Raw genomic sequence first — 24,488 nt, forward strand, 5'->3', positions numbered from 1 at the left:
TTGGCTGAAGAGCCCGGCCCCAGGTTATAAGAGCCGCCGGCCGCGGGCGCCGGGCGCTGCCTAGCCTGGGAGCCTGCCCGCGCTGCCCGGAGATTGCCGAAGCGCCATGCGGCGCGCCAGCCGAGACTACACCAAGTACCAGCGCGGCTCCGAGGAGCTGGGCGGCAGCGCCCCCCAAGAGGGCTCGCAGCAGCAGCCGCAGTCGGTGCCGCCGCCTCATCCGCACCCGCCGCCGCCTCTAGCCTCCGCCAGGGCCCTGCTGGTCCCGCTGGTGCTGCTCGGGCTGGGGCAGGTGGTCTGCAGCGTCGCGTTGTTCTTCTGCTTCAGAGCCCAGGTAGTGTCGCGGCGCCTGAGCAGCCCTGGGGTACAGAAGGCGGGAGGGGAGGACGTGGGTGCCGGGTGCCTCTCGGGCTGGGCAGAGGCGGAGGTCAGGTGCACAGACCCCAGTGTCTGCAGAGTAACCCAGGGGCGCGTGCACTCGAGCGCCCGGGGGATCTGCTCACTGCAGGGGTTGGGTTACGAGACACGGGCTGCTTCTTTACATCTCTTGCTTACTCTCTCCATCAAGTGCTCTTGATCTGAGAGGCGGGGCAGGAGGGTTGGAAGAAGGTGGGCTCCAGTCAAGGGAGTCGTGTCCTGCGGGTGAGCTGGGCAAACTGAGTTTATTCACCTCTCACTTGAGGGAAAACGGAGTCTAGTTCAGGACAAGTTAGTTTTACCCACTTCTGTTTCTTACCACTGCCCTGCTGATTAAAGGGGGCCATCTGCCATTCTTGGTCCATGTATGCTACACCCGGATGCGTAGTTTTGCCCAGGGGTGGGAAAGTTTAGAAATAGGCATCATAATATGATGATGACTGTTTCCAGGACATCCAAAAACATACAGGTAAATGAGAATTCAGAAAATAAAGAGCATAATTTGAACAAATCTAAACTAGGTTTGTATGTATGTATGACCCTAACAAATAGTAGTTTTCCTGTTGCACAGAACAAATAGGGCCCCTAGGCTGAAGTCTGCATTTTATTTAAGTTATCATTGGCTCCCTTTTGGAGAATAAGTACTTGCAAACTACTACAAGAATTGTCCCAGGATTGTCTTTAGAGACAACCTTCCTTGTGAATTTGATGCTGCTGCTCTTCACTGTGGAACTTGGTGTGTAATGGCTGGTAAAGGGAAAAGATACCTTCTGTAACTTGTTAGCTTATTTCCCAGGAGAGGAGAATTAGACTGCCCTACTAGGCCACAAAAATATGGCAAAGTAATGTTTTCAATTGGGCAATGCTATGCACATTAGATCTGAGCTGCACAGAGATAGAATGGGAGGGGTCAGGCTACAGTGTTATGCTTTCTAGTGGTTTAAGCTGTTAGAGATTATTTTTTGTTCTTGGAAATTACACTGCATTGGTTGGATTCGCTTACGTATTTTTTTTGCCTGGTACTGCAAACTTTCTCAAAGGAAGTGGGGGGCTGACGCTTGCTCTTTCTCAGGGGTAAAACAAAAGACGGGGCTCTTTCAAGTTTGCAAAAAAAGATATTACTAGTTCAGAATAGGTGAACTAAAGATGCTGTAGAATCTGATATAAATTTTACTGTCCAAAAACTGGAGATCTGAGTTTTAATTAGGGTGTTACGAAGTTTTTATATGCATAGTACAAACACTAGTCTGTCTTCATAGAAATGGTGCTTTTCTTTTCATTTGAAGTCAGTGAAGAAGTGGAAATCTATTTTTCTTTCAGGTCCTACTTTAGGTAGACAGAATTGTTCTTGGGCCCCAGGACAGACTGGATACATTAACAACAAAATATACTCTAAATCTAGACCACATACAGATTGGATGCAGTACAAATGCATGCACATTTAAATAAGTGATTGAAATAAAACAAGTGACAGTTCCAAATTTATTATAATATTGTTTATATTTGTTACTCGCACCTACTAATTCATTCCTTTCTATTTTCAATTATTGCCAAATGCTTTGTGTTTATTAGTTACCTTTAAAAGATATGTATGACCTGTTCCAAGCTTATATTGACTATACCTTAGCAGAGTGACAGTTCATTTATGGTACTTATTGTAAAGTAGGTTAGAATTACCTGTTTTTTTGCCAGCGAAATAGACTAATGTATTTAGACTAAGTAACTCAGCTTGTAGGGTGAAAAAGTATTCTCTCCATTACAAACCCATTGAAACATCTCCATTAAGACATCTTAACTTATAGAAAACACCCAATAGTATGTTAATTAGTATGCTATGAAGTCATTGCAACTAAACTTACTTGTCAAAATAAACAAAATACATTTAGTCATATAGAATCCTTGACTTTTTTTTGCCTCTTTTTGAAGTAAACAATGTGAAGTCTGTGAGGTTATACAGGTGTAACAAAGGGCAGAATTCTTCCCATGGCATATACATTATTGTTTAGTCTGCATAATGTAAAAACAGCAATATAAATATAATTCTACACTTAGAACCTGATCCTCTAACTGATCTGAAACTCCTATTGACTTATAAATAAAGGATTGAGTCCTTTATTTGTAAATCTGAACTAGTTCCAAAATATCTGAATGACCCAACTTGATACTAGATTTGCACAAAGTATTTCTCTACAATTTGTAGACACAATGAGACTTCAGTATTTTTTAATGTCATCTCTCTCTCTGTACGGAGAAATAGAATAGTTCACATAAAATACAAGAGAACATCATTAATTCACACTATTGAATGGTAACCTATTCCAGATTTTCAGAAATTTTGATATAGTCAGAAAGGGAAACAAACAGAAATTATGCTGCCTGACAAAATGCACTTAATCATGCAGAGCCTGATTCAACTCCATGAGATCAATGAAAAGACTTCCATTGACTTCACTGTGAATTGGAGCATGACTTTTGACAAGTATAGCTTAAACTATTTATGATGCTGATGTACTTCATAGTATAATTACGCACCTTTTAGTATATTTTGATAAGGTAATGACAGGGTAGCAGTAGGAGTCTTCAGAGCACTCTTCTCAAAGATGCTGAGCTACTCAGCTGGTAGTGGTGTGTGGATTAACCAAGTGTGAATTAGAAAGGCTTTACTGAACATTTGGAAAAATATACCTTTTAACACAAGACCATTTCACAAGCTTTTTTCATATACCAAGTTTTTCAGATTTCTGTTACTATTCTGTGAGTAAGCCAACCAACTAGTGGATAAATGAGAACTGGCTTGTGTAATTTATTTGAATTTTCAAAAAGCCTTTTTGAAAGTGCCACAGAAGAGGCTGTTAGGGAAAGCAAGTAGTGATAAAGTGAGAGGCGAAGTTCTTTGATAAATTGGAAGCTGGCTAAAAGGCAGAACATCAGCAGGAATAAATGGTCAGTTTTCAATGTGAGAAAAGGTTAATGAAGGAACAGCAAATTGAGAAAGAAAAGATGATACTTAATATGGCCATCTTTAATACTATCATATATCGATCAAGGAGACAATCTTTTCTATAACGAATTATAGAAGGGGAAGATGTTTAATAAACAAAGCTGATTGAAATATTTTATTTAAAACCTTTTTTCAATGAAACTGACATCTTTGGAAATAAAAAATGTTTTTTTGAAAGTGTTTGGATTTTTTCAATTATAGAACTAAAACTTTTTCCAATTTTCATGGAAAATGTTTTGGGTTTTGTTTCTTCCCCCTTCTCTCCCTTTCCCCTCTTTTCCTTTTGGCCACTAGAAGAGGGGAGAGAAGGAGTCCAAAATGAAGCTTTCATTTTTTTCCAGAAAACTTGAAATTTTTAATGAAACAAACTTAACCATTTTTTACCAGCTCTATAAATAAATGTATTCCTTTGGACTCTGTGGGGGTGGGGGAGATTCAGAAGGGTGACAGACTTTACCAATGAGATAATATGTAGGTTAATCAAAACTGGAAAAGACTGAGACACTTCAGAGGGGCATAATATACTAGAATGATGGGCCACATGTTGGCAGGTGAAGTTTAGTCTTGACAAATGCATGGTAATGTATATCAGAAGAAAAAGTATGAACTATTCATACATGTTTGTAGATTCTACATTGTGTAACCGCTCACAAAAAGTGACAATTTGATACTGTGGAGAGCTTAATAAAAACCTCAACTCATAGTGCAGTGATAGTGTAAAAAAAAAGGGGGGGGGGCAAGCTAACTGTTAATATGTAACAGATAGGATAGAAAATAATACAGAAAATATTGTAATGGCGTTCTTTTGACCTGAATATCAACAAACTTCTTGGAAACTATTTTGATATTTGATTTTGATTGTATGTGTGTGATTAATTCCCAATGCCTTTCCTAAAAAAAGTCTTGCCTGCAGCTTTCTCTCTCTTTCTCTCCCCCGTCCCACAACTGTGTGTAATGTCTATTTGATGCTATGGGAATTTGGTGACTAACTTTTATAATGTTCCTCTGATTAATATTGTGGATTCCTATAAACTTCTGTTTACAATTTTACTCAGGCAAGCTAATTTTCAAAAACAATAAAAACAGTATGGGAATGGCAGTGGGTGGGTGAGTATCCCTTGAAAGACTGCAGCAATCAACTAGGTTAACTGACCACCACAAATCAAATGTTCTCCCTGAAGCCCTATAGTTTTCTAACTTCACCAGAATTATTTAAACTAATCCTGCACATCTTTTCAGAGCCATCAGTAATCACATAAATTTCGCAGTATATCCCCATCAACCTTTCTAACTATATTCATAAAGATGTTCTCCAGGGTATTGTCCAATAGCATTTAGTAAATGAGGTACTAAATTAGAGCTAATCCAGATAAATACTGTAATACAATCCACTGTTGATCTTGTTCAAGCAACATTCCCTTTGATGCACATGATTTATTGCCTATTGATGATGTCTTTGAAGCTATGCTGCAGATGAACTTGACTTGCTGTATACCAGATCTGGCCCCTACAAAGTTTGATCTTCTGTTTGTGTTACAACACCCATGTCAGCTTTTTTTTCAGAAGCTTTTATTTTGATTACATTAAAAACTGCAGTAGTAACCTCTTGGCAGTAGTGGTTGCCACTGAAAAGTAAATATATACTTGAAGTTACTATATTGTAGATAAGAATTTCAAGGGGGGGCTACATGAGTTAGAAACCCAACTCCTAGTGAATAGCCCTAATCCCTCAGGTTCCTTTGATAATTCCAGCCTACATTTATTATTCACTGCAGTTTGGCATCTATTAGTAAATACTAATTTGTTTTAAATGGTGATCACTGTGTTCTAAAATTCACTCTTGATCAGAAGTTTTGTTTTTTTATTTTAGGCTAGCTTGAATCTTTTTCATTCTCATGCTTTAGAATGCATATAAAGGAATTCATTTGGGGTTTTTTTGGCTAGCAATTCTGTATCAGCTAACCTTACCTCTGGTATTCCATTAAGTTCAATACTTTCTTTAACATGCTTTCCATTGATCACACATTACATTTGCATGGCCCTGTGTTCTGTCGTCTTGAGTACAAATGAGACATATTTATTTTTGCTTGGGCTCCTGAGAGAAGGCTGCTTTATTTTCTTTTCTTCAGTATGTGAAATAAATGGTTTTATGATTCAACTCTGACACACAGTGCTTACAATATTTTAAATTCCAGTCACTCTTTAAAATAATGTAGAAAAAGAGCTGCTTCAAATTGGATGGCAATAGATTCTAAGCCTGTGCTTCTAAATCTTAACATATTTGATTCAATCACAGAAGTTAGAGCCTACTTTTTAAATCTTCAGTCCATCCCTCTGCTAATGAAGGAGTATTCTCCATGGTACATTTTATAGTGGGTTTTCTAGCTGAGTTTGAAAGTTCCAAGTATTTGGCTTCTACCACATCCCTCAGGTGGCTGTTCCACAGACCAGTATGTCTGGCTATTGAGATGTTTTCCCTGATATTTGGCCTAAGTTTTCTCTTTGTTCATTTCATTGCATTTCTAGTTGTTATAACCTCCTTGTACCGTGTTCAGTAATTCCTCTCCCTTCATGAGGTTTTCACCCTTCAAGTATTTGTAGGCTATTACGTTTTCTCCACACACTTGGTTATCACCTAGCCATGCTTATATGTATTTAACATCTTTCCTTATAAATGCCTCAAAGCTACTGATAATTTTTGCAGTGCTGTCCTGAACTGCTTCAGTTTGTCAATAAATATCATGTAGTGTGGTGTCCAGAGTTGAAGGCAGTTTTTCCTTGTCACAGACCAAGCAGAGAGAAAATTGACTTTACCACTACAGAACGTTGTTCATCTTTTAAAGCTGTTTGACATAGACACTGATCCATGTACTGGAGTCTTCTAAGCTTGATTAATCCATTTTTTATGTAATTACCCAGTGGTTACAGTTGGCGTGAGATCATTCTTCATGCGATCAGGTTCCAAATTTACTGATCATTTGTTTGATTCATTCCAAACTTATTAATTTTCATGATCTCTGTTCCATTTGCTGCACAGGCAAAATATAGAGTCCCTTTTAAGATTTAATGGAAATACTTTGTCCTGTTATCCCATGTCCTACAGCTATATATCCTTAGGAAATTTGGGGAAAAAGATGAGTAAGTTAAAATAACTCTAAGTCCAGCACTTAATCAGTAAAGCATAATGCATATTAAAAGAAACTCTTTTTTTCATGCTCCTACTATATCTGAAAGTCCTTATGAGTTTATCTGGTATGATTTTACTTTAATATAAGACATCTATGTTTTTGCTTACCATTTACTTATTTTGCGTGAATAGAAGTTTTGTGTGTTGAGAATATATTTTATAGCAGTAAGAGGTAAGATTAGTATGTCATTGCATTGAGTGGCTTACAAGTGTACCTTTTGGTTATACAGAGTTAAGGACTATTGGACAAACTTAGATTATGGATGTTCTTAAATCTATTTCAGATGGACCCTAACAGAATTACAAAAGAAGACACTCGCTGTTTCACAGCACTTTTAAGACTTCAAGAAAGCACAGATTTGCAAGAGACAACACTGGAAAATCAGGAAGCAAAATTAATCTCCGAATCATGCTGGAGAATAAAACAGGCTTTGCAAGGAGTTATGCAGACGGTGAGTGCACCCTGAGAATTAAACTAATATTTAAACTTACGTGAGCTTCTGAAAACCTAGAGAGAGAGAGAAGTTTTTAGGGGGGAAAAAACCTGTTTCCTATTACTTCACATAGAACTAGTGGTTGCACTGTAATCTTTAACATCTTTGGTATTTTGTTGCATTTGTTCATGAACCCCTTGGTAGTGGTTCACCATGTCTGTATGCAGACTAATGGTGCTTTGACTAGCATTTTTCTCTTTTTATTTATTTTGTTTAAAGAGGAGAAAGTTTGGATTCACACTAGGAGGAAAAACAATGTTTGTGGTTAGTTGATTGGCCAATTTGTCACTCAGGCTAGTCCAAATGGTAGTAATTTATCCCAGTATTTGTATGGACTTATCAGCATTTTGGTTTTGAGAGAGTTAGAGTATCTTTTTTTTTTTCCCCCCTCCAATCTTCCTGATTGTGTCTCTGGTGAGTCGGATGGGACATCATTCTTTTGCCAAACAAGATTCCCAAGCAGAGGGAAGGTGGTGGGCAAGCAAAATACATCTCTCCTTTTTTCCCCCCTTTGCCCTCCGTGCATGGAGTGGGATTCCAGGAGTGACACTCCCCCATGTGTGAGAGAGAACTGCTCCTGTTCTTTGCAGAGAGAACTGTCTCCCACATACCAGTTTTCTCTGTTGTGTGGGGACCGTTCCTCCTGAGGGAGAATGAGAACTCTGGAGGCCCAGTGAGGGAGCTGACACCACTGAGCAGAATGCAGGATAATCTTACAGCAGTGGGATAGTAGGATAATGAGGACCAACACAAGATAGTTTGAAATAATTCAAGATACATAGCAGTCCTCTTACTTTACGGTAGCTGAGAATATGGTTATGTCTACCCTACGTACCTTTTAGTGACACAGCTGTGCCGCTACGTTTGGGGGTGCGTTTTTTTCACACCTCAACAGCAAAAGTTTTGTTCAGTTTCCAGTGTAGACAAAGCCTATGTATCTGGTAGAAAGGGGCTAAAACTAGACAACACACCTTTTAATATAATTTTACAACAGTTGCATTGTACACATGGAGTTGCACACATACCCATTAGCAGATCCTGTGTTAATGAGTCTGAACAATGTAATAAGGAAGTCTTGATTAGCATGATAACTAGGTAGCTCCTGCTTGGCATTTCAGAGTTACAGCTTACTCCCAAACACTAAGGGCACATCTTCACTGCCACGTCAGCACTTTAATGTGATTTGTGTAGTCGCGACACAGCGCTGGGAGAGAGCTCTCCCAGTGCTCTAAAAAAACCCACCTCCACGAGGGGCGTAGCTACCAGTGCTGGGAGCATGGATCCCGGAGCTGGTGCACTGTCTACACTGGCACTTTACAGTGCTGAAACTTGCAGTGCTCAGGCGGGTGTTGTTGTTTTTTTCCACACTCCTGAGGGAGAAAGTTGCAGCACTGTAAAGTGCTAGGGTGGACAAGCCCGAACAGGGAAATTAGTCAGATAAAGTCATTAGCCATAATGGGGATGTGGGGGGGGGGGAGGGGAAACTGGACAAATTTGGTGTACCTGTCACAATCACCCAGGTTCCTAAGGGCAATTTATGCTTTTGATCTCCTAGCACATTCATATGAGTATTTTGTGCTATTTCAACCTAATTGCCATCTAATAAAGAATTATTACATTGCTGAGAGTGCTAAATCCTTGACTTTTTTGTTTTATAATAGTCTCATGTGTCAGAATCCCTTGGTCCATTACTACTTTGCTGCCTTCATCTGTACCATGGATTATACCATAGGTTACATGAATGGTACAGACTATTTTTGTCTGAGGATAATTATAGTAACTCCCTCAGTTATATGAACTCCTGTACATTCCTAAGATTTCAGATATTTTGCCCCTTTCTTCCGTCCAGCCTGTCTCCTTCAAAGACTGTCAGGAAAATTTGGACTCAGCTGTTGGGGTTCTCCTAATATTTGCTGAAATCATCCACCATATACTTTAGAGGGGAGAAAAAGGAGTTAATGGCAAGTGTGCATATTTGCATTCTGTGTGCAGTACTCTTCCAGGGAGCTCTGTGGATGGAGTGTGTAGTTTCAGTAAGTGAATGGGAAGCACTATCTGCTGGTCATCCACTGCTGGTTAATCAACAAAGGCGTTGGCTTTAGTGGAAGCTGCATGTCCTGTCATCCTGACTGATGTTTATTTTGGTTGATGGCTATTCGTTTAAGAGAAGAGTAAAATTTCTCTCACCAAAATAATCCGATTTTGAATTTATTTGAACGCAGTAAAAGAGAATGTGTATATATGAGACACTGGGTAACCAGATCTGCATCCTAGTTCATTTGGCCCTATGTGTTGACACTGAGGGAGGCAAGTCCAAAATAAGAAAAATAAATGCTAACTTAGCCTCACGTGCATCTCTTCAGCTGAATGAGCCTATATCCCAGCTGTTAAAGGGCCAATGTCAAGGTAAAAATCATGGGTCGGATTCTGTGGCTTGCACCATCTCGATCTTCACTGCTCCAACAATGCAAAGTGGCTGGAAATTGGCTGGATCTCTTTGTTCTAGCCCCTGGTGTAAGGGGCATACCGGGAACATGGGAAAGCGTTGCTTTCCTATCAGAATATTACCACATGTATGTTTTTAAAATATACACTTCTTTATTTGCAATACTAATTATACAATAAGTTACTGAAATGCAACACTTTAAAATCTAATTAACTTCTTGTCGTTTATGATTTTTTACTTTTTGCACTTCACTCAGTTTGTCCAATGAAAATAGACTAATCAGTTTCTTGTTCTATGTAGCAGGCTGCATTTTCTAGTTTTTTGTGCACTGGTACGTATCTGCATATGTTCCTTGCATATGTATAGATTAGTCTTTACATCCACAACAGGGACTAATCTGGAAGTATTTTAGTGCTCCCACTAAAGTCATTAGGTGTTCCATTGCAGGATGGGGCCCAAAACATTTCCCCCCTTTAAAAAAAGCAAAAACAAAAAAAACCTCATTAAAACATTTTCTAACTAAATCTAATATTTATGCCGATATTATTTGACACGTTTTTGGGTGATGGAAATGTTGCTTAGAGAGCAGCATGTTCAAGGGCAGCACATTTAAACTATTATTGTTTTACAAGTATCAATAATGTATTACGGGGTTGTTCGTCCTTAGTGTGGTGTTTCCTCATCACAGTCCAGATTCTGATCTCCAGTACCTGTGCACATCTGGAGTAACTTTGTCGTCATCAGTGGAGTTACTTTAGATTTACACTGATGTAGCTGAGATCAGAACATGGTCTCCGCTTTAGGTAGACAAGTAATATACCGTAATTTTCTTGTTTGTGGTTGCATGGCTTGGCTTGGCTGCTTTTTTTCTTTCATGTAACCCTAAAAGCCCTTTGGCAGTCCAAACACAGTGACCACACTTTTAAAAAAGACTACCATAAGTCTGGCAGTAAAGAGAGAACGACAAACACATAGCTGGGGTCAATCTATGAAGTAACATATTTTTGGCAGTGCTCCTGGACCCTGGCAGCTTCAGGCCTAAACTAGTCTCCCGCATGGCAACAAAACACTTCACTGCTTTAGACCTCCAGGATGGCCCTTATAAAGACTTCTATGTGCTTAACAAACATTCTAAGCACATGTGGTTATTAACAAAGTGCTTCAGAGGCAAGGTTTCAGAGTTACAAGTTGTCCAATATTTGTGATCGTGATCCTGCAACCTCTTCTGTAACAGATACTGGGAATACTGATATTAAGAGTTACAGGATTGGTGTCTTTAATGTAGCTTCTGGAGAATTCTTCAAACCGCTGAATTTCCTGCAAGATGATCAGAATCTCTTCCTGGTATCAATTAGTTTTAAATGAGCAGAGGTAGTAGCATTAAAGATAGCACCATAAGGGATTACTGTAATATAGCTGAATGTCAAAAGGGTCCACTTAGGTTTCAAAAGCCTGGAGGCTTTTTCAAACATATTTACATCCCTTTGTTCGAGACTGCGGGAAGGGAAATTGCACAAAGCCTAAGAGAATAAAATTATACTAAGCTCTAGAATTAATAAATTAATTTAAAATAGCTTTTCTAAAAATAGTAATATTAGATACAAATAGTACAATTTCATAAGTACAATTAGACTTAGGCTCCTATGTCAGTTAGGTGCTTTTGAAAGTTTTACTTGTAATTTTAGGTCTGATACCTAGCTACCTATCGGAAGTAAAGTGTTGCATCCCTTTGGTAAGTAGAATTCCCAACTCTCCAGGAATATAAAACACCCTACCCCTTAATGGCTTGTGAAATGTTAGACTCGCAAACTGGATGTAAACCCCTTAAAACAGCCTGCTTTTATAAAAGCTAAAATTGCTGTTCTGCTGTGATGTTTTTCTGCTGGGTTGTGTGAAAACCCAAGGGGACCTTTACTGAAATAGACGTTCTGTTTAATAAATAAAATAAAGTGTAAAAAAAAATTCATAATATACCAGGATAGTCTCAGCAAAGGCTTTTTTCTGTTTTATGAAAATAAGACCTTTGTAAATGCATCACATGTTAAAAAAATTCACTAAACTGCAGATTCATTTGGTTTTTAAATGCTTGCCTGGTTAGCACTGAAGATTTTGGGGGAATTTAATACTTGTTGTAGAGCAGTCTGAGTTGAATTTCTGGCCTATCATTGTGGTGGTTACTACATGATTATAGTAAGCCCAGTCCTACAAACATGCACATGTTTAATTTTACTACTGTGAGTAGGCCCATTGAAAATGTAGACGTGGGTCAGCGTTTGAAGGATCAGGGCCTTAGAAAGTTTGTTTGAATAGGTGACTGTGACTGCCTGCAAAAATCAAAATATGGTGCATTGTAGTTTTAAAAAGAAATTATAATAAACTCTTAAGATTTAGAACATTGCTTATATCCGGGTTTAAGTATACAGAGTAAGACTGAAGTATGTGACTATGACCTGAAAATTAACCTATAACTGGGAGTAATTTGGGGTGTTAGCTGTGTTCTATTCCTGCTTTGTGCAAATCCTAATTGTACTCAGTTTTCTGTAAATGTTAGTGAGGTAGAATCATAAAGTGAATACATCTGTGACAGGGTACATCAGTGATACTCAGATCTCAGTGGTTCTGGAACCAAATTAGAGATCAATGTTACCCAAATGACCCACAATTGTGTGAATTCATTGTTTCATTTACTGTAGTACTATATAGTCATATTTAAACAGTATGATGGGAAATATTTCTTTTAATTTTTATTATCCATATCAGGGGTTGGCAACCTCTGGCACGCGGCTCGCCAGGGTAAGCACCCTGGCAGGCCGGGCCAGTTTGTTTACCTGCCACGTTGGCAGGTTCGGCCGATTGTGGCTCCCACTGGCCGCGGTTCACCATCCCAGGCCAATGGGGGTGGCAGGAAGCCATGGCCAGCACATCCCTCACCTGCGAGCTGCGTGCCAGAGGTTGCCGACCCCTGATCGAGCTCTCTCTTTTATTTTTATATATATATTATAAGAGAATCTCGCCGCAAAATGACTGATCAAGTATTTTATTAACTACAATTGGTTAATATAGTAGAAGCATACTGATAGGTTGTTAACTTAGATTGGTTAATTATTAAATCACAGTGTTTTAATACCATGTGCTGCAAACATTTGCAGGAGACACATTTAAGAGCCACTTGCGGCTCATGAACCACACTGAATATCACTTGCGTAGATGATCCCTGACTGGCATTGTGCCAAAAAGGGATTAGTCTCCTGTGTCAGATACCCCTGAAACCACTGCTGGGATTGTAGAAGAGTGCAACTTCATGAGTGCTTTACTATAGTTCGCTGTACAATGAAAGCAATTAGTCTTTGTGTGGTCTCTCAAGAAGGATGTAATTTGCAGTAAATATACTTCCTAATCAACTGGACAGTTAACTAATCCCTTCAAACAAATCTAGGACTAAATAATCATGTCCCCAAATTACACAGAATGGGAAAATTACCAAGCAAATACTTCTATGGCTCTGAAGCAACACAATAAAGAAGGGATTATCCCCTCTAGGGAATGAGGATGGGGGCTGGCCGGGGGATGGGTGGGTCGGGGCTGGAACCAAAGGGTACTAATCTCATGGATGCTCTGAAATAAAGGGCGTCCTTGCAGGGGGCCTGTCCATCATTATGCTCTCTAGATCTTCCCCCTCATGGTGGCATGTCCTCTTCAGGGACCTTGTAGCTATTGGCACAAAGGAATATTTAGTGCCCACTGTTGTTGCTCTTACCCCTTCAAGAGAGGTAACAAGGTCTCTGTGGGTGGATAAAAGGTTGGCGCTGTAGTTCATATTGGCACAGTAGATCTTTGCTTGAGTCCAGTCTTCTGTGTGACTAAACCGCAGCTTGTGCTGACCTATGTATTCTAATAACTGGCATGAAAGCAGAAGAACCAGTGAGGGGAAGGGGGCTGAATTGCAATTTTCCCACCAACATTGGGGAGGGAACACTTTGCAACTTCAACAAAAATAAAATTCATCTGCTTCTTTGCTCAGCTGTACAGCAGAAAGTATCTTATCTATAAACTCATCAGCATTTCAGCAGAGCTACTTTACTTTGATAGTCATACTATGACTTTCATGCTGCTGTGGCTTTCCATTTTGGTTTAGCATATAGACGCCTACTGAACTATGCTTACTTTCCCCTTTCAGCAGATATCTACACACACAGAGCACCTTCATTTAATTGTGGTTACAAAGTTACATAAAAGCAACATTTCCTTGATATTTAGAATTGGTGTTACATATCAAACTCCACAAGATGGCAGTAATTCAGAATACAATAGATTATTGCAAATTTAGATGAATATCTAGGAGATCTGTTGCAAATAATATTGAGAATTGGCAAGAGAACAAACAGTAAAAGAAATAATAATGCATTACAAAATGCACTTGGTTCATTTATTTTGATAGTCCCTGTCCCAAAGAATTTAGACTAAAGGATAAACCTACAGAAAACAGGGACACGTTGAAAAATCTGAGATAAGGGATTGATTATGATGTCTGCATCATAAAACCTCTGATTATTATTTATTTGTATTATCATACTATCTGGAGGTCAGCTAAGGTTGGAGTTCCTTTGGGCTAGGCACTGTACAAAACCAGTATGACAATCTCTGCCCCAAAGAGTATGCCATATAATTACACAAGACATGCGGTAGGAGAAGGAAAGTTTTACCCCCATTTTAGATGGGGATCTGAGACACTGAGAGTGACTTGCCCAAGTTTGCGAAGTCTGGGGCAGAGCTGGGAACTGTACCTGGAACTCCTGAGTCCCAGTTTTGTGGCTTACCCACAAAACACTGCTTCCACTCATTAAAATTACAATTTCAGTATCTACTTGCAAAAAAGATCCGGACGGAAGTAGATCAGGACTGGAATGTTGGGGAGTGACTGTTCAGGAGCAGAGGTGCATATGTGACAGCTTAAATATCTCTTGGTTTTGCTATGCCTGGCTCTACCAATATATAGCTTCTTTTCATTAACATTGAAATTCACTTAGTTTTAATTAACACTTGTCCAGGCTGTGCTTGGGCCTTGTATGAATGTGCAAGGTGCCTTACCCATCTCATTCTTGCATACTCTACAAAGGGCCAGGCACACTTGCAATCCCTTCACTCATTTGTGTGCAGGGACAGCTGCCTGCTGATGTCTAGGGCACAAGCCCCATCCCAAAGGAAGAAGCATCATTGTCCTTCTGCAACAGCCCCCATAAATGGCTGGTTGTGAAGGAGAGAACTCTCTGCAGCCTCCTAAGCACCCATAAAGGGTGATGCAGTCAACATGCTCGGCCTCCCTGAATTCTTGTGAATGTGACTGCATGCTGCCCCTGTATGGCACAGTCTGGCCCCAGGTATCTAAATTACTCCATATTGCACAATGTTCAGTGTGACAAATATTTACTTTGCTCAATACTATGTTGTTCTGACCATTTACACTTAAAGAAATGCATTTACCTTAAGCACAGTGACATCAAAAGTTTGTAGCCATCCTTTCAGCATGATCTTCAGTTTTCAGATAGTACCCCTGATAATTGTATAGTCGAAGATATTGTGAAGTAATTATAAACACCATCATTCCTGTTTTCCTTTTTTGGAAATATTGGACATAGTGCCCCCATTCTAGAAAGGAGCTGATTCTTGTAAGTTGACCCTTGTGGTCACGTTTTACATCCTGGAAGGTTGAAAACATATATTCCAGACACCTGAATACACAGTGCTGAAAAATTATTTCAACATAATTTATTGGATTACATTACATAATCTGCAGTACAGTACATTATTCAGGACATGACAGTATAGAGTAATAGCTCTTTTTCATTTTAGGAGATACAGCGCATCATTGCTGGAAGAGAGCCACCAAGATCAGGAAAAGGTAATAAGTGGCTTATAATAAGTATTTGAAATCCTACTAAATTTGTTTCTTTTGAGTTAATGTAACTTCTTTTATCTCTAGCTATAATGGAAGCACCATGGTTTGATCTGTCCAAGAGAAACAAACCTGAGAAGCAGCCCTTTGCACATCTCATTATTGATGATAAAAATATTCCAGCTGGTAAGTTCACTTTTAATCCAATATTTCTGTAAGAATATTTTGGCTGCATTACACAGTTTTGAACAATCCATAAAGCCCTGGGACAAAGACTTTCAAAAGTGGCTGATGATCAGGACTAGCAGGAGAATGAAATACAAACGAAGGGATGGATTTTAAATGGGAAGGCTGTTATTTTGTTAACTTGAATGGAGGTCTTATCCCCCACACCCAAATACCAGACATTGGAGTGTAGTGTGATGCTAAATAGCCTCTGTGCCAATATCCAGGTTTGAATCTAATCCTTAGAACACAGCACTCCTCTGGATTTTCTTGCTTTTCTCCTCAAGGGGGAATGAGGGTACACATGAAGGGCACCTCAGTCTGTGAAGGCTTAAGGTCTCCCCTTCCTCCTCCAGGCTAATTGGGGCCATCATTCTGGCTATTGTTTACTCCTGGGAACTGGCCTCTTTGAGCCTCTCACTTGCACTAGACCTCAGATATAGTGGTGCCAGCAGATAGCTTGCCCACACCACACTGCCGGGTACCTGCCTCCCATCAATCCAGTCTGTAAGTTCTCCCAACCACATCAGTCTCTGTGTCTGATAAACATGCCCATTTTCCCTGTAATGCTCAGGAATGCCACCCCTGAATCTTCTGCGTGTGATCTCTGTGCCATCAGTGTTCACAAAGACTCTGGTGACCTTTTGGTTCACACTCTTCCAGGCCCAATCCACAGAAGCAGGGTTGATTGCTCCAGTCATACCCACCTTGTGAGCATTTCAGTACAACCATGGTTGGCGACCAGCAACAGCTGGGTACTCTGGCTGATGTTCCTGTTAGCTCCCGAGTCTCAAATCCACCCCCATCTAAAACCCAAGATCATTTTCCCTTCAGTGAATATTCAAGACACAGATAATTTGCCCATCAGGGAGCACAAAAGAGGCATGCGCTTGGCCTACAACATGCTGCTGCTCCTCCTAAATCATCAGAAACGGACAACTCTGCCCTGAAAACCCATCTGTGACTTGCCTGCTGTTTTCCTTCCCTCTTGTGGGCTCAATGCACTATCAGGTGTCTGCAAATCCAGACATCTGCCCTTGTTCCCATTGTAGGGAAGGCATAGGCTAGAACATTTCAATCACAAGAGTCCAGCCACCTGGATCCTTCAGATAATCAAATGCCTCGAATGTTGCTGCACAGGTCATAAAGGAATGCATGCCAAAGTTTGCTGGACTGCACCTTATACACAGACTAAAACCTTTCTCAATATTGCAGCACATGGATATCTGGTAAGGTAGCTGCCATTGCCATGTGCAATACAAAATCTGGCTCTTGTGCAGGGCCACAAATGTTTCTATGGCTTTCATTGGACATACTTGTTCATCTGGGCATTCTCTTAGCTGTTATGGCTCTCCACTTCTGCTTGTTCAGCCTTCGACCCTTTTCACCTGCCCCTCTGCCAGTCCAGTTCATGTCTGGAACTGTCCCTTGGTTTCCCAGGCATGACCTGGCCAACACTAAACACTACGAACGCTTAGAGCAATGCCTCTTCCCCGCCATGAACATACTCTGGAGGCAAAGCCTCAACTGACCTAAAAGATCTGTATAGTTATCTGTTGCCTGGCATCTTCTATTCATCCTTCACATTTGGACCAGCCTTCCCAGAGCTTCTTGACCAAGAATCCTCTAACAGATCAGCAAATCTCACCAGCCTGCAATGAAATGACAGGCCAGGGAGATTACCTGGTGTGGTGGATGCTGCCAGTCCGTTGTGTACGAACAACTCTGTATATCTAGTCACCTGAAATGGATGCTGAATGTCAGTGAGGCAATGGAACTTTCTGTCAGTCCTAGCAATGTTAGGAGCCATGGCTCTAGAAAAAATAAATCACTGACAATGGGTCTTTGGTGAATGCTGCTAACTCCGTGAATCCATACTATTGTCAATACTGGGAACATGTTCTTTGAATATCAGAATATTTTTCAACACAACACAGATGTCTTTAGCTGCATTGCCCATGGCAACCTTGCAGACTCTGTTAATTCGGTGGACCACTGCCAGGTTGTCCCACCAAAAATGAACCTATTGGTTACTAAATTCTTCACCTCAGTGGTGACTGCTACCAATACTGGAAGAAAGTCCAAAAACAGATCTCTCAGTATACTTTTCTAACCTATCCTCAGGCCATCTCTGGGCACACCAAGTCCTTCAGTCATATGTTCTAAGTCCAACTACATCTGACACATCTCATTGTATTTGTAAATGGGAACCTAGCATCCAATGGGATCACCAGAATGATACCCCCTAAAACTATTCCAAAAATTCCTTCCATGCTATCAACTATTCCCTCATGATTTTTTAAAATCACCCTTACAAAGCATTGAGGTTCCTTAACTGTTAAGGTGGCAGCTTCCAGGTATGCACAAAAGCCGTACCCAGAATCTGCAAGTTTACACACAATTTAAACAACCTATATTTACCTATAACCACTTTGGAATAACTTATGACCTTGATCACCTCTATTAACACCGCTAAATTATTCACCTTCCATTGTATCCTGTTTGATTCCCAAGTATATCAGCCTCCATGGGAGGAATGGGGGAGCAAGGATTTTGGGTGCCTTAGTTTGTGGGTCCACAATATGGGAACTTAAAAGGGCCTAATTTTCACAGTGCTGAATACTCACCCTCTTAAATTGGATCCTTTAAAGGTATCTCAAGTTGAGGACCCCAGAATTCGAGCCCTCTTGAAACTCTTGGCCTGAGAGCTCCACTAATTGGACCACCTAGAAATATAAGGATCTTGTTCCTGTACAGTTATTACAGAGCTAGAATGATGTATGAATCACCAAGTCTATGTGACTAAGCCGTACCCTAGAGTCTTGTATTCATTCAAGCTTTGAGTTAAGCCTATAAGCAGATAATTTTGTATGTAAAGGCTTTTCTGTTACATAAGGATTTGGAGTATTTTCCCACTTGCTTATCTTATGTACCTCAAGTACAATATACATTGTTATGCTATAGCAAAAATGCACAGCTACGTTGATTTTTTTTTTTAGTTTTCCTTTATCTCAAGCTAAAACCATGTTTACTTTTTATTGCCTGTGTTTCTATGAAATTTGCTGTGCCCAATAAATTAAATGTGGAAGAAATATGAAGCTGTCATGCAGGGGAGAAAGGGAACCTACTACTGAACTTTCCAGACTTAGTTTTCAGATACTGTAGTCTATTTATTACAAACATTCACATGGTTCCCAACACCATAATCTGGCTGAGTTTACATGGTAGACACTTTCTATACAAGGAGCTAATATCCCATGTTGCACACAATGTTAAAATGCATAGATGAAGAAGACTAGTAAGCCAAATAAGAAAATTGATAAGTCGGGACAAAAGGTTCATCTTTCACCAGTTTATGAATAGGCCCAACCTTAGGTTTATGTGTATTTCCAATAGTAGTGAATTCCATTGGCAAAGAGGAAATCTCTCCCCCTCTTCTATGTGATTTGACACACATTACCAGCTGATTAAATTAGGCAGGTCTACACATAGTCCACGTAAAAACATGTTTGTATATCTTTCCCTCCCTCCATCCTCCACCCATTTTTGTTTCATCCACCCTTTGCATCGTATTGACCAAGATAAGCTTTTCTGGGCAGGGACGGTCTTTTTTACCTACATGTACGAGGCACTGTGCAAACAAAGGAGCCTTACTGTAGCCTCCTGGTGCTACTGCAGTACCACTAATAGGGCCCTGGTTTGGAGAATGGTTCCTGTGAACCTCAGCTTTGGAACAGTTGCCTGTGTTCATATGGGACACTAGTGGGTCAGAGGGAGAGGTCATTGGAGACGGCTGGTTGGCAGGACAGTAGGGCTTTGTAGGTGGTAACCATTTCTTATTTATTCAGTGCTGTAAGTATGCGTGGCTTTTTAAAATAAAAAAAATCCCTCCACCAAGGAGCTCACTGTCTGTTAATTGTTAACTAGACCTTGAATTGTATACAGAAGTTTACTGCCAGCCCATGCAGTGTGTTACACAGATGTATTATCTACGCCTCCACCTATCTGGATTAGCAGGAGAAATAGATAAGCATAAAGTTAAGCAAGTGCAGGTAGAGCAGCAAACAGAGGTGGTTGGGAGTCATTGACAATGTCAAAATCAGCTGAGAGATTAAGAACAGACAGGAGGACCATAGACTTGGCCAGGAAGAGGCCATTGGTGACTTTATAGTGGCTTTAATGGAGTGGAGAGATGGCAAGCAGACTTTAGGGGAGTTGGAGGAAAACGTTGAGACCGTGTATGTGGGAAAGCACATTCTAGGATGCAGTGGCCAAACTTACTGTCAAAAGTTCAAGAGCTGGGGTGCGCCTGCCAGGGCTCGGGGTTTCAGTCTTTCAGGGAGTGGGGGTGGCCACTGTTCGGAGACAAAGGATTGAGGGAGATAGGTAGTAGCTACCGGTCCAAAAAAAAAGCTGAAGAAGAGGTCCTAGATTAGAGAAAGGTTGACCATACGGGTGAGGAAGAAGATAACTCTGCTTCTGTACCCAATGACTGGAAGTTAGCTAATGTAACGCCAATATTTAAAAAGGGCTCTAGAGGTGATCCCGGCAATTACAGACCAGTAAGTCTAACGTCTGTACTGGGCAAATTAGTCGAAACAATAGTTAAGAATAAAATTGTCAGACATGTAGAAAAACATAAACTGTTGAGCAATAGTCAACGTGGTTTCTGTAAAGGGAAATCGTGTCTTACTAATCTATTAGAGTTCTTTGAAGGGGTCAACAAACATGTGGACAAGGGGGATCCAGTGGACATAGTGTACTTAGATTTCCAGAAAGCCTTTGACAAGGTCCCTCACCAAAGGCTCTTATGTAAATTAATCTGCCATGGGATAAAAGGGAAGGTCCTTTCATGGACTGAGAACTGGTTAAAAGACAGGGAACAAAGGGTAGGAATTAATGATAAATTCTCAGAATGGAGAGGGGTAACTAGTGGTGTTCCCCAAGGGGTCAGTCCTCAGACCGATTCTATTCAACTTATTCATAAATGATCTGGAGAAAGGGGTAAACAGTGTGGTGGCAAAGTTTGCAGATGATTCTAAACTGCTAAAGATAGTTAAGTCCAAAGCAGACTGTGAAGAACTTCAAAAAGATCTCACAAAACTAAGTGATTGGGCAACAAAAGGCAAATGAAATTTAATGTGGATAAATGTAAAGTAATGCACATTGGAAAAAATAACCCCAACTATACATACAATATGATGGGGGCTAATTTAGCTACAAGAAGTCAGGAAAAAGATCTTGGAGTCATCGTGGATAGTTCTCTGAAAATGTCCACGCAGTGTGCAGAGGTGGTCAAAAAAGCAAACAGGATGTTAGGAATCATTAAAAAGGGGATAGAGAATAAGACTGAGAATATATTATTGCCCTTATATAAATCGATGGTCCGCCCTCATCTCGAATACGGCATACAGATGTGATCGTCTCATATCAAAAAAGATATACTGGCACTAGAAAAGGTTCAGAAAAGGGCAACTAAAATGATTAAGGGTTTGGAACGGGTCCCAGATGAGAGATTAAAGAGGCTAGGACTCTTCAGCTTGGAAAAGAGGAGACTAAGGGGGGATATGATAGAAGTATATAAAATCATGAGTGATGTGGAGAAAGTGGATAAGGAAAAGTTATTTACTTATTCCCATAATACAAGAACTAGGGGTCATCAAATGAAATTAATAGGCAGCAGGTTTAAAACAAATAAAAGGAAGTTCTTCTTCACGCAGCGCACAGTCAACCTGTGGAACTCCTTACCTGAGGAGGTTGTGAAGGCTAGGACTATAACAGAGTTTAAAAGAGAACTGGATAAATTCATGGTGGTTAAGTCCATTAATGGCTATTAGCCAGGACGGGTAAGGAATGGTGTCCCTAGCCTCTGTCTGTCAGAGGGTGGAGATGGATGGCAGGAGAGAGATCACTTGATCATTGCTTGTTAGGTTCAGAGAAAGCCGGTTGTTCAGAGAACATCTGTTTTGGCTTTCAAGATATTTTGAGAAACTCAGCTGAGGAGAGACGGAAATTATTAGTCATGGGGGCTGCAGTGCAGGCGTCTCAAGAAGTAGATTTATTTAGCAAGGTAAAAGGCAGAGGTGAAGGAGGGAGAAACTTTGTACCTGAAAGTACAAAGTCATTGTGGACTTTCTTCAGAGGTGCTTTGCAGCATGAGAACAGGAAAGGGGGAGGGGAGAGCATGGAAATGAGAGAAGACAAGGCTACCGTTTGGTGGGACAGCCACTGTGGGAGTGGGTACGGAAGTGTGTTGAGTTGGAGGTGGAATCAACAGATGAGGGAGAGAGATGGAGTTGAGTACTGTAGAAAAGCTGAGTTAGTCAGTCTTGAAATGAGTACACGCTTGGGTTAGTGGTGAGTAATATTGAAACAAATTATGTGGTGATGGAGAGCAGTACTTGGTAAAGTCCTGATTAGTTATCAAGACAGTGGTTACCCTGATTATTCTTAAATGCTTTGGTTAGTATTAATATAAATAGTTAAGGAGAGCAAGTGTTTTTCCTTGGCTAGTGCAAAATCCACTCTGAAGTATGTTAAATAAACATGTTTTTTAGTTGGGACTGTTTTTAGCAATTGATTCCATATAGGATTTGTCACGATCGGATTATTGGTGAAACAAACCTCATCCTGATTAATTCTAATAGCTGATGCTCCAGAGTAAGGGTGGGTAGGAACAGCTAGTTAGTTGTATTCACAAGGGGAGACTAAACTTCTTCCTGTCCTTTGTGGCAATTGGCTGATATTCTAAAGCCTGAGACTTTTATCTTAGCCTTTTGGCAATAGTGGCTCTCTCCCCTTCACTTTTACCCTTTACCTTAGTTTAATAGCTACCTTTGTTACTGACACTAAAAATCCAGCCATGATATCTCTTTTAACTTTGTAGAAAATGTTTGTGAACAAAAGTAACGTTCTGCTAACCTTTTTCCCTAGGCACACGCAAAGTGAACCTTACATCCTGGCATCATGACAAAGGGCAGGCAAACTTATCGAATATGACCTTTCGTGATGGAAAACTAATAGTCAATCAAGATGGGTTTTACTACTTGTATGCCAACATTTGTTTTAGACACCATGAAACTTCAGGAGACCTAACTAGAAGAGGGCTTCAGCTGATGGTGTACATGAGTAAAACAAACCTTAAAATAAGACGCTCTGATGTCCTAATGAAGGGAGGAAGCACCAAATATTGGTCAGGAAATTCAGAATTTCATTTTTATTCTGTAAACATAGGAGGATTTTTTAAACTAAAGTCTGGAGAAGTAATAAGTATCCAGGTATCAAACCCATCATTACTGGATTCATCTCAAGAAGCAACTTATTTTGGGGCATTTAAAGTAAGGGATCTAGACTGAGTCTTGATATTGCTTGTAAATTAATATGTATTTTTTAGGACTTTTTTTAAGTTTGATGGTTATATAGCTGGGCCAGAGACTACTGGGAGACATGATTGAAAAAAATCTTTAGGGCCCAGTTGCAGTAACTGTAGGCAGAATATAACTCTTCAGGTTGAATTTTGCCCTAGGATTGCTTCAGAGGGATCCCCAGAAAAACATATTAGGGTAAAATTACACAATGGGCCTGATTCTGATCTTACACCAGTTTCATACCTGTGTAACTCTACTGGCTCCACTGATTTTACACTGATGTAACTGAAATCCAAATCTGGCCTGATGTTCTTGCGTCTTTGAACTGCTAGTTCTAAATTCCACCCTGACTGACATGTTGTTACCCTATTGACTTCAGTGTAAATATGGGATGGAGCAGAATGTGGCCATAGAATTCATTAAGGGCTCAGTCTTACAAGGTGCTGAGTGCTCTGTCCCTGATCTAGCAAAATAATTGAGTTTGTTGTAAACTTAAGTATGTAACTAGTCCCATTTAAGCGAGTGGGGCTATGCAGATACTTAAAGTGAAGCATGTGCTTGCTTGCTTTTTGTTGAATTGGGGCTAGAGTGGTCAATCCTTACAGGAATGACCCCTATTCACACCATATGTGTTGTAGCTAATCAGGTACTACATTTGGATTATTTAGAAAGGGCTCTTTTAGGGGATCTGACTTTACAGTTTACTTGCAGTTATAGATGACTAATTGCAAGTCTGATTAACTATCATTGCACATCCAATTACATATGAAGAAATCTGAAGTGTTAAATTCCTTTGAACTGTTACATTGTGCCAGAACCTGCAAATACTTTTTTAAGAGGCAAAATATGTATTTTTATAGTCTGTAATATCTAAAGTTATATTTCAGATGTAATGTTTTGTGCAAAAAAATTGTAAATTATATTTGTCCTATAGTGTTTGATACAAAATATTTAAAATCTCTTGCTGTTGTATATTTAATGTTTTTAAACTGTTTTTAATGTATGTTTAACTGGTGCACTTTGTTAATCCCAATGGGAAAATTGCAGCTAAAAGATTGTTTGCAATTAGCAAATGTAATATATTCTTTCTTTTTAACTTAATAGATTTCTGTTAAACTTTTCAGTATTATAGAAAATCAAACTGTCATGAATAATTAGACCAGAAGGTTGGTCACCAGATCTCTTCCAAACCGGGAAGGTAAAAAGAGTACATAATGGGACATAGAAATCTGTCAAGAGTATTTATGTAATTATTGAACATGCATTTTTTCCTACAGCAAATTGTAAATCCTGTAGTAGAATTTTTGTATAATACCAAACATGTTTTTACACCTCCTCAGAGGTTTATTTACTGAAGCAACCAAGCTGAATTCAGTAGCAATTATTTTATATTGTACAATACACATTTCTTTTGAATGTTAATATTTTGTTACAAAATACATTTCTAAAGAAAAGAAA

General features: G+C 39.8%; 1 protein-coding gene across 1 annotated transcript; it reads left to right on the forward strand.

Moving 5' to 3' along the window:
- TNFSF11 (TNF superfamily member 11) lies at positions 1 to 24,488 on the forward strand. The gene is made up of 5 exons (XM_005308176.4): positions 1 to 334; positions 6,890 to 7,057; positions 15,396 to 15,444; positions 15,526 to 15,624; positions 22,597 to 24,488. Exons 1-5 carry the CDS (start codon positions 107 to 109, stop codon positions 23,016 to 23,018), a joined length of 966 nt encoding a protein of 321 aa, XP_005308233.1. The 5' UTR covers positions 1 to 106; the 3' UTR covers positions 23,019 to 24,488.

Source organism: Chrysemys picta, chromosome 1, assembly GCF_011386835.1.
Source record: "Chrysemys picta bellii isolate R12L10 chromosome 1, ASM1138683v2, whole genome shotgun sequence".
Classification (NCBI taxonomy): domain Eukaryota; kingdom Metazoa; phylum Chordata; order Testudines; family Emydidae; genus Chrysemys; species Chrysemys picta.

What these genes read in the sequence shown, in the direction of transcription:
- TNFSF11 (XM_005308176.4), top strand. Translation starts at nt 107, where the DNA reads ATGCGGCGCGCCAGCCGAGACTACACCAAGTACCAGCGCGGCTCCGAG. An exon ending in TGCAAGGAGTTATGCAGACG is followed by an intron (nt 7,058 to 15,395) that starts GTGAGTGCACCC and finishes TTTTCATTTTAG; the next exon opens with GAGATACAGCGCATCATTGC. An exon ending in GCCACCAAGATCAGGAAAAG is followed by an intron (nt 15,445 to 15,525) that starts GTAATAAGTGGC and finishes TTTTATCTCTAG; the next exon opens with CTATAATGGAAGCACCATGG.